The sequence below is a fragment of the Anguilla rostrata genome, chromosome 10, assembly GCF_018555375.3.
Source record: "Anguilla rostrata isolate EN2019 chromosome 10, ASM1855537v3, whole genome shotgun sequence".
Classification (NCBI taxonomy): Eukaryota; Metazoa; Chordata; class Actinopteri; order Anguilliformes; family Anguillidae; genus Anguilla; species Anguilla rostrata.
Genome location: NC_057942.1, coordinates 44,423,239 through 44,436,156, shown reverse-complemented (window position 1 = coordinate 44,436,156; position 12,918 = coordinate 44,423,239). Strand labels below are relative to the sequence as shown.

At 45.1% G+C, this 12,918-nt stretch overlaps 1 protein-coding gene across 11 annotated transcripts in view; it reads right to left on the bottom strand.

Annotated features, from left to right (window-relative positions):
• Nucleotides 1–334: 334 nt before the first annotated feature.
• LOC135233645 (polypyrimidine tract-binding protein 3-like) overlaps nt 335–12,918 on the bottom strand; it is a 32,852-nt gene continuing 20,268 nt past the window's right edge. For 4 of the 11 annotated variants that reach the window (XM_064297421.1, XM_064297423.1, XM_064297422.1 and 1 more), the window contains 8 exons: nt 11,734–11,908; nt 10,088–10,159; nt 9,317–9,456; nt 8,629–8,662; nt 8,081–8,173; nt 7,155–7,371; nt 6,676–6,753; nt 3,116–6,152 (listed from right to left, as the gene is read on the bottom strand). In XM_064297421.1, coding sequence (XP_064153491.1) covers nt 6,020–6,152; nt 6,676–6,753; nt 7,155–7,371; nt 8,081–8,173; nt 8,629–8,662; nt 9,317–9,456; nt 10,088–10,159; nt 11,734–11,908 — 942 coding nt within the window. In that variant the 3' untranslated portion in view covers nt 3,116–6,019. Of the gene's footprint in view, nt 2,911–3,115; nt 6,153–6,675; nt 6,754–7,154; nt 7,372–8,080; nt 8,174–8,628; nt 8,663–9,316; nt 9,457–10,087; nt 10,160–11,733; nt 11,909–12,918 lie in introns of those variants that run through there. The other 7 variants (XR_010323902.1, XR_010323899.1, XR_010323904.1 and 4 more) reach the window with 7 other exon arrangements.

Genomic DNA, 12,918 nt, shown 5'->3' with positions numbered 1-12,918 from the left:
GTGGGGGCAGGGGGGGACGAGTGGGGGGTTAGTGAGGGACACAGAGCTACTGATGAATGGTAATTATGATATGTATGATATGTATGATAATTAATGTCAAAGGAAATTTCAGGTCACTCACACCATTACGGTGCACAATATGTTTCAGCTGACATGGACTGTAACACATAAAATACAGAGAACTCAGAGAGCCACAGAGAGAACCAGAGCTGTTGGCTGAGCAGGGTTTGTGCCAGAAGATGAAGGATAATTTACTGTTATAGAGAGGCTCAACAAAATAAAAACACTCATAATATGATACGGCAATGAAAATAAAGACAAGGATACTAGAGTACTGAGGAAAGCTTGCATATCATGACATTTATTCAAGGCATGCAACAGTTAAATATTGGAAAAAAAAGTATGTGGACAGTTAGAGCATAATAACGAGTAATTATAATTTTAATTAAAACCAAATGCAGAAATTCCTCGGAACCATGCAGACAATTCAAACGTGCAATCACGGGTTAATAGGGTTAATACTTTCTCTTCAAACATTTATACATTTTAGAGCATAAACACACGACACAAACTCATCTTGTTTCTCCCCTTCTCTTTGTTAAGGTCATAAAAAACACTTAAAAAGAAATTTGGAACTTCTACTGCATCAAAACATTACGGTTTATATTTGTGCAGTAAAATTCAATTACTGCTGGCCGTACTTAACATAATATCCAAAACTTTTTCGGAGGGAAGAGGGGCACTGTTCATGTTTACTTTTGTATTTACAGAACAAAAACACCAAGCTTCAGCGATTTGTAAAAATTAAGCAACCACGAATTTACCTGTTTTCAAATTTTAACAATGTCATGTAAAACCATATATATGACTTTAAATTGATTTTAAGTGTTAATCCGGTTTGGTTACACTAACAGCTATAGTATTTTATTTTTATATTACTTACAATGTCTATAAACTAATATTTGAATTTGTCATAATAACAACATTGTGATCTCACAACCTATGGGACATCTATACAGACTTGACATAACATGAAGCAGATCCAGTTATAAATATGGTTAATAAAAGGCACGTGTGCTTTTGTCCTGTGCCCTTAACCCCAGCAGTAAGAGTATCTTCTGAAATGAAGTGAAATGCTCAAAGCATTGCCTCCACCGTATCGCCAGCCGTTAATAATCTGGTGGTGAAAACGCAACAGAAATGTCATGTACACAGACATTGAAAGGAGGTGAGGTCTGACTAGTTGAAAAATAATAGAAGTGACGAGATGTTAAGCCTGTGGGATAACTAATGCAAAGGAGCTTACTTATGGGTAACTGCTGTCCCACTGTGTCCTCATAAATATTTACAGCCTAAAAACATTTACGAGACACAAGCTCAGCACGGCTATTGAAAATTAGAGAGAGAATATAGAAAGCAAGGATAAGTGAACAGAATGCAGAACATCGTTTATTTTTTTGTAAAAGTACCATATTGCAAAAGCACACAAGGTTTAGTGATTTAGGACAGGGTCGCTGAAAAGCACTTCCTGTTGACCTGTCCAAAATGGGAGAGCTGCAAATTGCTAATGAAATGATACTTTATAGGAGTGACTCCAAAGGTTCCCGTGCTGTTTAGGAAACCCCAGATGTTCATTTTTGTTGCTTGTTTTGGCAACCCTTCCAGGAAGCCAATCGGCACAAAGGCGGAATCTGATGTAGATTCTGAGACATTGTGTATCGAAGATGCAACCAAATTTTGACAAATCTCCCACTGTGCCTCGTGGACTTTCCCCTCCCCAAACCATCTGTGTGTGTGGGCCAGACCCACTCTCATCCTCCACCAGTCAGGCCTACCGCTGTTCCAGTGCTTTCCATTTTGTAGGGCGCTGTACAAATAATAAATTCTGTTATTGTCTGTTCACTCTCAACACTGGGAATAAAAAACAAAACAAATCCAATGTTTCAAGTGTTAGTGTAGTTTAGATGGATACAGTCCAGTCAATGGTTAACTATATAAACTCACAAAATCCCATTCACAGTTCTGAACTACCAAAGGACTGTATGTCATTACCATATAACCCCTGAAAACCCAGAATTTATAATATGATGAAATATTAACCCAGGCTTTAGTCAGACCACAGGAAATGGACTACAACTGCAGGTAAGTATAAATACAACTGCAACTTAAAGTTCTCTAGGATTTAATTCTCTGGAATTTAAAGCTTCTCAGCCATCTTCCATACAATGTGTAGAAAAACCTGTTGGATGAAGCCCAGCAGCTAATCCCATGGGAATAAAATGTGCAAGCAGGGAGCAGGCCTGTAACAGATGGATTGAGGCAATGGAGGGACAGCGCAATCCAAGACCAACGCTTTTGCAACCTGCTATTGCAGAAATCCTTTTGGAAAGAAACAAGGAACTCTTCACATTTCCAAAAGATACTGTTCTGGGATACGGGTTACAGCCTAGCCATACATCCATCCCTCAGCACCACTCAGATTTCTGTGAAACCTTCATAAAGTTAAACATTATTTACCTTTAATAAATACATTAAGACACATTATGAACGTTCATTAATATTATTGTTCTACAGTGTATGTTTATGTACATTAAGTAACAGTTTTGCTGTGCCAGTGCTAGACTATACAACATTTGCCACTTAAAAATGATCAAGGAACGTTCATCGAATATCTAGTCATGCTAGCAGGTCTGCAGGCAGGTTGCAGAGAAGGCTGTGTGTGGCAGTCTATGGGCGTGTGTAAATACACATAGACATTAATAGAATGAAACAGTATATAAATAGACTGTATGGCAAATATAAGCTATGGAAGTTTCCCTGGATACCTACATTGTAAACTGTAATGCGGTCCACCTGAATCTGTGGAGGTCGCGTATAGCTGATGGGCTTATGGTCACTGGGCATTCCAAACTGTGTGATACCAAAGGGAAAAAGGCAATGAGATCTTAACCTAAGAGGTGATCTGTATTTCTGTTATGTGCACACATCCCTTATTAGAACAGACAGATAACCCATGAATAATGAGGTATGTAAAGTGACACATAACTTCTGACATTTATTGAAACGGTGGAAATATAATAAAAATGTTATGGGGGACACACAAAACAACAGGGGCGATATTTGAAAGTCATGGTTTATTGTGAAAAATCGATTTAAGTAGTCTCAATTCTGTGAGGAACCTCTGAGCCTACTACTGAACGCTGGCAGAGTTTTAATCTTAAGACCTGTTCTTAAAAATGGACTTAAGTCGCTGGAATGCAATATGAAGCTGACCTGTTTTACAAGATGGAGAACCTGAAGCCATCCAGCGCATTCACTTCCCAAACAACAGTGGCAGATCATGTGACATCATGAAAATGAATTTTCTGAATGCAACCATATGGACAGTTACGCCAGACAGTATAGAGCCAAATGAACAGAGGGAGGACCGGAGGACCTCCAGGCTTACTAAACGCTCACAGATACGCAGCGAAGAACAGACACAAGCACACTGCCTGACTGAACAGCAGTGAGGCCTTTCACTGAAAATGACATGCAAACCTTAAAGCAGTGTGATTATACCTGTCCTTTTTCTACCCAGCACCTGTGAAGCATAATGGATGAGTTTACAGCATGACCTCATTATATTTCAACAATTACTTTCCACACACAAATACACATTTAAAAATGACCCATTCAAATCAACACATAAAATAAACCAGCCCTCTCACCAGCCCCACAAAAACATGTACGGTAAGAAGTCTAAAACCTATGATTGATTATAATAAGGCACGTACAATAAGAATTTAACTGAATACACAGAAAAACACCCCCTTCCCCCTTTCTTTCCCCCCCACGTCTTCTTGAGCCGTTACAGTGGTACAATAAACCCAACAAGGTTTCCGATTTTTTGTTTTGTTCTGTAAAAAAGAACAAATTACCAAAAATAAGTAACTTCTTTACAAATGCAACAGTCCTTTAAATATATAAACCTGAATATTACCGTTGTATTTAAGACTGTAAACATCTCTTTTTAATATTTAAGAAGTGCTTGCTCTTTCTATGAAGTCTCCAGACTGCTCGCTGACACAGAGGGGACACGCCCCCCGTCACGCCACTCGCGGGTTTCCATGGCAACCCCTCTCGGAATGTTAAGGCGGGCCTCGAGCCGTGCAGCGGTCACACGGAGGGGGCGTGGCCTGTTGTATCTGAATGGCGCTGAAGAGCGGGAACACACACACGCACACACACACACACACCACAGTCCTGGCAGCATGGGCCATGCGTATGCCTCAGAGTCCGAGTCTCAGGTGTGTGTGCAGTTCTCAGAGAGATCAAAGGCAGGTGTGTGTCCTGTGAGAGCACAAGGCTAAGGAAAGAGTTTCATCTCCCCCGGGGGGCAAGGGGGGGGGTTAATTTCAAGAGTAACAGAGGAAAAAAATATAGTCGGCTAAAGATATCCTCAAGTAGGCTGTTGACGTCTCTGCTTGTTGTCTTGAGAGGAAAATGAAGGGGAAGAAAGCAGAAAGTAAACCCTGGAGATTTAACCCAGACAGAGACTCATAACTGACTGGAGCGCTCTTCTGATCTGTCATATCTCACGCCCCTGAGTTCACCTGGGAGCACATGGGTCCCGCTGGCCACACACCCTGGTGACAGCGCAGTGACAGCACAGTGACAGCGCAGAGACAGCGCAGAGACAGCACAGTGACAGCGCAGTGACAGCACAGACACAGCGCAGTGACAGCGCAGTGACAGCGCAGAGACAGCGCAGTGACAGCGCAGTGACAACGCAGTGACAGCACAGACACAGCGCAGTGACAGCGCAGTGACAGCACAGACACAGCGCAGAGACAGCGCAGTGACAGCGCAGTGACAGCGCAGTGACAGCGTGGTGCTGTTGGAACGGCCGTGACATGGCCTCTATCTAACCCTAACCCTCCCGGCTTTATTCACAGTTTCTGTTATGTCACTGTCTGCTTCCAGAGACAACCGAATTCAGTTCTCTGGTTAATGGATGCACTGTGCTGAGAGCGTGCTTATGGGAGTTGGCGGAGGGAACTCAGTGTTGTGTATAAAGCTCATGTACAGAAGCGATTAACGGCAGTCTTTTCTTTTTTTATATCAAGTTGCTGACTTTGATAACCCAATGTCGTTGCCCAAAAAAGAATTAATAAAATAAAAACCCTCGGCCTAACATATAAAAACACATCCTTTATAACTTAAAAAACCCCAAAAATCCAGAAGCGAAATCCTAAATCAGTGTGATGTGCGAGTCTGCAGTCTGTTTGTGCGCCTGGCCTTCGCAGGGAGCAAACACACGCTACAGTGAGACTTCTGAACCCCCCATGCCTGTCACCCTGCTGAACCTGTGCCTGTCACACATCCAACCGTTATTTAAAAAATAAATCCCCTCATGATTCCCCTGCATGCCTGTGTGAGGCTCTCGAGGGCTCCAGCGATGAAGGTCCTCTTTGGGCTGCACAGCTGGCACATAATTCCATTTTCAGGACAGAAGGACACATGGCTTTCCACGGGTTCATTAGCTTCTGTACGGTTCCAGCAAGGCTGAATCGTGAATCCTAGGGTACAGGGTGGGTGCTCCCACGTGCCTATACCTGCCCTCATACCAAAAACAGCCTGACTTTGTTTCTTGCAGCATCTGATAGCATTTTACAAGATTTTCCTGATTTTAAAAAAGGCTTCTGTGTCCGATTGCAGAGTTAATTGCTTGTCCGTATAAAGACATAATGAGCAGAGGCTCTGAGCCAGAGCTCACTGTGGACTGTGAAGGCTCAAACGGGACACTGTGCAGCGGTTAGAACATTCCCTCGTCTGCCTCAGAAACGGATCTCTGACCCCCCCAGCCTGTCTGATGGAGCCCTCATGCGCCTTCTTTAGTGTTTTGCTCTCATTATTTTACTCGTGAACATAAATCCTCTATTGCTTCTCTCTCTCTGTGGTCCTCAGTGCGAGAAGATGGCAGCCGGGTGGGCGGAGTCTGTTTAGTGGGCGGGGTCTGTTTGGTGGGCGGAGTCTGCTAGATGGTGGATTTGGAGAAGGACACACGGAGGTGGTGGTTCTCTCCCAGGTCGTGGTTGTGGAGGTCGATCAAGGCCTGGATGGCCTCCTCCACGGAGCCCAGCTGGATCAGCGCCATCTTGCGATCTTTCCTGCAAACGAAAGACAGCCTGTCAGCCTGGGCACAGAGTGGAGAGCCGTTCAGCAGTAATGACACTCCAGTCTGGAATTCAGGAAACGAGCGGCCAGATTCTTATTTCAGTCGCTTCAAAGAGCAACCGGGATCAGGAAAGGGTCTATGCGCTGATGTGTTGGGTGGAATACTACTGGAACATTTCCCCGTTAAGTGCTTCCCTCTAGTGGCAAAACATATTTATTACACACTCAATCCTAAACTGGGACCTGAAATTCAGATCCCGAAGGGCTGCAATGTCTGCAGGTGTTTCTGAACTTAAATATTTTATTTCAGTGATTAATTAGCTCAAAATAGAGTCCACAATCCTTGTTCATGATGTCTAAATTAGCTGCTGACTGAAAAATAACTAAAACCCTCCTGTTTAGAAGCCTTGCTATAAAGTATCATAACATTATACACAGCAATTAATCTACTTTACAGACAGAAACTCCCCCCAGAGGCAACTGAAAAACAGAGCCTTGGTTATACATCCAACTTACAGGAAGAATTTGAAGGCCCTTACTGAATACCCACAGCCAGTGAACAGATCCTGCAGGATTTCATCAGTGACAGAAGGACTGAGGGGAGAAACAGAGAGTAGTGAAAAGATGATTAAACAGAATCAAGCCACAGGACAGCACAATCAGTAAAAAACCAACAGTAGCTCAGCACATTTTTAACACTGCTTCTGTACACAGTCTGCTTAAATATACTCCAGACAGACTATTTAAACCAAAATATCAGAAAACATGCAAAAGATCAATGTAGTGAGCATGTGTGTATGCGTGTGTGGTGTGTGTGGGGCGTGTTTTGTGTGTTGCGTGTGTGTGCATGCGTGCGTGTGCTCGTGAGTGTGCATTGGGCGAGATGCGGCTATTAGATATGATATGAGAATGATTCACTATTGGGGCTGTCATGCTTATTAACAATACCCAGCAGTCGGTACCACTCCGCTGGACAGACAGACAGACAGACGTACGGGATGTTGGACAGGTGCAGGGTGGCGGACGGGGGGAAGATGTTCTGGAAGTTCTTGGAGCCGGGCTTTTTGAAGCGGTGCAGGGGGGAGCCGCTGTAGTCCTTGGTGAGGCCCTGGTCCTCCTGGCCCTCCCGGGGCAGCTGCACGCTCTGGTGCCGTGAGACCGTCACCCTCATCACCCGCCCATGCAGCCGCTGCCCGTTCAGGTGGCTCATCGCTGGAGTAGAGAAGCACAGCCATCAGTCACAGCCATCAGTCACACGCTAGGTATGCTTTCACAGACACGCTTTCACAGGCATGCTTTCACAGCCAAGCACAGCCATCAGTCACAGCCATCAGTCACACGCTAGGTATGCTTTCACAGACACGCTTTCACAGGCACGCTTTCACAGCCAAGCACAGCCATCAGTCACAGCCATCAGTCACACGCTAGGCACGCTTTCACAGGCACGCTTTCACAGGCAAGCACAGGCATCGGTCACAGACACGCTTTCAGAGGCAAGCTTTCACAGACCAACAGGCCAAAATGCTCTGTCTCCGTCTATGAACTCTGAGGCTCTTACTATGAGACGCTACACTCTGAAAATGGATAAGATCTTTCGTCCCTTATTGTCCATTTTAGGAACGGCCTTCATAAACCTTTTTTTAAAACACAGAATGGTTATGCACCAAAATACAAACTACCAGCCAAACTAAAATATTTAATCTTCTAATGAACTTCAGTGAAGCGGTGAGATGACTTTTTCCTTTCGGGCTCGTAGCCTTTGGAATGCTCTGCCAAGCTATAGTACAGAGGCACTATTCATTGACAGATTTTTACTGTTGCGTTCTCTCTCTCTCGTTCTCTCTATAATATACTGCTGTTAAAAATGAAGCCCATTTTAAGAATACAGACGTCGATTTCGGTCGTGAGAGACGGGACTCACCCAGCTGCGCCTGGGTGGCATCAGCCATCTGTATTAAGGCATTTTCTTTCTTATTAAACATGATCTTCACTCTGTGCACATCCCCATAGACACCTGCAGAAACAGGAAGGAAGAAAGAAAGAAATTTATACAAAATGGCAATACAGCAAACAAAACACTTACACACTCATGCACTCACACGCTCAGGCACACACACATATAAAATTACTTGTATGCAAAAAATAACTTATGAAATTATGTTTACTTGGAGATTTGGTGAGTCTATAATATGTAAAATATACATAGGAATAAATACAGTACGGATTCTTGTCAATTTTAAAGTCATACCATACCAGACGGCTAAATTTTTTGCAACTGTACATAATATTCATCATTCAGACATTGATACTTTTGAAATGACCAAAGCAATGTTAATGTAGGCAGGTCAGTTCTAGGTTCTTCTCTCTGGATGCATTGCTGTGTTTGACATTGAAAATAAGGATAAGGCCTTTGGAATTGAAACACACTTTTAATAAGCAAGTGCTTTTGCTAAAACCTTTTATTCTTACCAAACAAGATGAAGAGTCCATGTGGCGATATGCTCTGCATGAAAGAAACATCAGAGTTGGCCATTAAAAAAAGAAGATAATTCAAGAAGCCAGAGAGAGATATGAAGAGTTTGACTTTCATTGTGTGGTGTATCTTTGTGCAGAAATAAACAGACCAGGAAAGTTAAAAATTGAGAAAGTAAAATAAATATTTTCATCTTTTTTTGATTGGTTTGACAGTGTTTGAAATTTAGTGTTTGAATTTAGCCTCTGCTTCATATTTTTTTCATTGAGCCCATTCCCTTGGCATATTTGACGTGTCTCTTCCTAGGGTTCACCATTAGTGGGCATTTTATGAAAACAATCCAGTTTAGGGGCTGGAGATATATTAATATATCTATATATAAAACTAAAGCTGCTGCTCATAATAAAAATCATCTGCTAAATGCCTAAAATGTGAATGTAATTCACCCCCAAATCAATCTTTTCTGAAAAGGGCTGTGGGTGCAGGCTTCTGCTTTGGTCTAGCACTACGACACCCAATTCACCTAAAAGCCAGCACCCACATCGGCCCAATTCAGATAAGACTGGACACCCCTGCCCAAAACAGAAAGGCTCCTCTATGGCCTCAGGTGTCTGTGGTGAGGCTGTGGAGTCGAGGGGAGGGGAGAGGAGGTGAGGGGAGAGGGGAGGGGGTTTGGGGGCTCACGCTGGGGTTGAGGTTGGACACGAGGAGCACTGAGTTCATGGCAGTGTGTGGCATGCCGTGGATGGCCATCCTGCCCGCCATGGCTGAGCTGGGCATGCTCAGGGTTTCCAGAGTGCCTGGCATCATCTGCAGGGACAGACCTGGGGGGGGGGGGGGGGGGAGGAGGGGAGAGGGGAGGGAGAGGGGAGGGGGAGGAGAGGAGGAGAGAAGGGAGAGTGGGAGAGGAGACGGTGGGTGAAGGGAGAGGATGAAGCCACTAATAGTGTGGGGATCTCCTTCATTCCCAGTTCCTACTTTTAATAACTGTCTCCTACATTTCCCACAAGTTTACATTTTGGCTGATGCACCTATTTTAAATTCTGCACGACACGGTGTCATATGAAGCTAAAAACCAGAGCTTGAGCGATTGAATTCCAGCCTGCATACTTCACAGATTCTCTCTGTTGCTTACCAGCAGTAAGTGAGCACCTGAGCGGGGCCTACCTGCAGTGAGTGAGCACCTGAGCGGGGCCTACCTGCAGTAAGTGAGCACCTGAGCGGGGCCTACCTGCAGTAAGAGAGCACCTGAGTGGGGCCTACCTGCAGTAAGTGAGCACCTGAGCGGGGCCTACCTGCAGTAAGTGAGCACCTGAGCGGGGCCTACCTGCAGTAAGAGAGCACCTGAGCGGGGCCTACCTGCAATAAGTGAGCACCTGAACGGGGCCTACCTGCAGTAAGTGAGCACCTGAGCGGGGCCTACCTGCAGTGAGTGAGTACCTGAGCGGGGCCTACCTGCGTGGGGAAAGCTGATGGGACCGAACGCCGCAGCTCCGCTGTACGGTGACGGGATTATCCCCTGGGCCCCTGGGAACAGAAAGGCGGGAACACGCGGGCGGGGTCACCATCGCTGAAGGGGACTCTCAAACACTCACAGAACCTCACCTTACATTTATCAGAGTCCGTTATCCAGGGCGACTCACAAATCAAAAGTCAGAAATGCGTTTAAATGTATATATAAACACAGAAAATTACAGAAAAGAATACACTAATTAGCAACAGCGGTAATGCTATACTCAACTAGCAACCACCATTTCTGGTTTTGCTGGACCTAAAATAAAGGTTGAGGTTATTGGATAAATTAAACATAAGGTTTTTGGGAAAACCTACACAGTAAAGTGTTCAGTGTTAGAACAGCTCTTACAGAGTACATATGGTCCCTATTGGACTCATATTTCGAGTGAGAGTTTCTGTTTCGTTAGAGTTGAATTAGCACTGGGCATTTTACTGTGTGTGTCCGAGCAGGTTGGAATTGGCATTTAACATCATGACATTTATCGACTGCATCACAGGATGAGTCACACGATCAATAAATGTCCAACCTGCTCGGCAAGCTTCCCTATAAATTTTTATTTCCAATAATGAGAAATGTTCCCCTCACCCCAGAGAAACGTTTAACAGAATACAAGGTTTTAACGAAGCATTATTGCAACGCCAAAATGAAAAGGAGGTCGCTCTGGTCTAAACAAACTGCCTAATGGCTCAGTTTAGCACTCTGCAATTTGGGCCAATCTGGCTGTCAGAGAGGCAGAGTGGATGGGCTCGAGCAGCCCTCCGGGTGTCTGCGTTGGGGCAGGGGAGGGGTGTATGTGCTTTAGGGGAGGAGGGGGAGGGGTGTATGTGCTTTAAGGGAGGGGTGGGGGGGGGGTTGATTTACTGGCTTCAAAAAAGAGGCAGAAGCAGGGGCCGGTGTCTCTGTGAGTGACAGTCCCCCCTGGATGTACATGGTCTGGGCCTCTGAGATGCACAGACCCCCCCCCCCCACTTGGCCCCCCACCCCCTGATAAATTAAAATGTTTCTCTGGGGGCCGGCCTCTGTTGTCCAGGCCATTCAGAAACTTTGGGTTTGCGGTTCTGATAAGGGCCTCCTGCTTCCTTTCAGTGCGGAAGGTGCTGGAAGCTGATAACAATAACACCAGGGCCCAGACAGGGCCCCCGTCCATCAAACGGGAGGGAACAGGTCCCGATGAAACAAAACAGAACCAATTTAAAGAAATATTAGGAGGGAAAAAAACAAAACTATGTTCAAAATCCTTTACAGTGGAACATGAATTAGAAAATGGAAAATCATAACTTAACACAGAAAAATTAGAGTCAAGAATCTGGAAATAAATATACATAAAGCACACATACTTGGCCGCCAGGCTAGGTGGGGGCGGGGGGGGTGTTTTAGGTGGCATATTAGATCGATATGGCAGTTTAAAGGCCATACATGTTTTCCGTCTGAAATAACTGATAACCTAGTAAGCCAATCTAACACACTGGTGTCCTCTTGTTCATGCATGCCAGGTATGACTAATTCACCCAGTGTCACAGCCACAGAGTCACTGAGCTCTGAACTGTGTTTGGGTCAGACGGCGGGTGGGGGTCGCCAGGCCTACCAAACGCAGCGGCCATGGCGTGGTCCAGGGTGGGCTGGCTGTCCCCGGACGGCAGGTCCATGCGGGTGAAGTCACGGCTCTTGTCGTTGTTGTATTTGACGTTAAGGCTGGTCAGCTTGGAGTACTCCACACGCAGGGTGCAGCACGCGTTGTAGATATTCTGGCCGTCCAAAGCCTGAGAACGAGGACCAAAAGTCAGGGACAGTACGGAAACTGGAAAGAAAAATGTCTCCTGATGTAACATTACTTACATTTTGTTCAAAATATCCAAATAATCAAGGAATAGAAACATTTAACATACTGATTTGTTCACCAAATAATGATGTAGCAATATATATACCGACTTCCCACTTTTTTGTGAGAGGAACAATCTTTCTTTGTAGAACTGGGTCTCTTCTAAACAACAGAAAATACTGAATTGCACATGATAATGGTTTAACTTAACTAACGTTGCAGCAAAATGAAAAAAAAGAATCCAGTTAGAACTAATATCATCTGTCCCTCGACACACTGTGTTGTGACATTCTTTAGAGAGAGGAATACTCATTAGAAAGAGAACAAGAGTGCCTTAGGGGGGGTTTTGAAGCTACAACCGTAAAAGAGGACTGCCAATTAGCTGAACCCCTAATGACCAAAATTCGTCAGTGGAATTCTTCCAAGGAATCCAGCAGAGCACACATGAGACACATCTGCATTTCCACTAGAGAAGCCCGGGAGAGCAGCTCAGGGCTGCCGGCGTCCCTCCTGCATGAAACACACCGATCTGCTCCGTTTCCCCAGGAATGATGTTCATACAGAAACAGCCTCGATTCACTAAACAAGAGCCATTCGCTCCCGCCCCCCCCTCCCCCACCCCACCCCACCCCTCCTTAGGAATACCTCAGTGTCTTATCTTTGAGTGATTTGGCAGGAGGTCTTTTCTCTTTGCAAATCTCCCAAAAACATTTGTGCGATGCGTTCCCTGTGCAGCGCTGACATACTGTTATGTGACACGAGCACAAAGCAGCAGAGCCGTGGAGCCGAGCGGTAATGACTCGCGCTCCTGTTCCAGCGGCGCTAATTACGCAGCCGACGGGGGGACAAATTAATCACAGGGGACTGGCACTGGCACAGAGAGGAGAGAGCTGGTTAGGGAGGAGCAGAGCAGCCAGCAGGCTGGTAATCCTCTGTCTGGCGCTCAGAGAA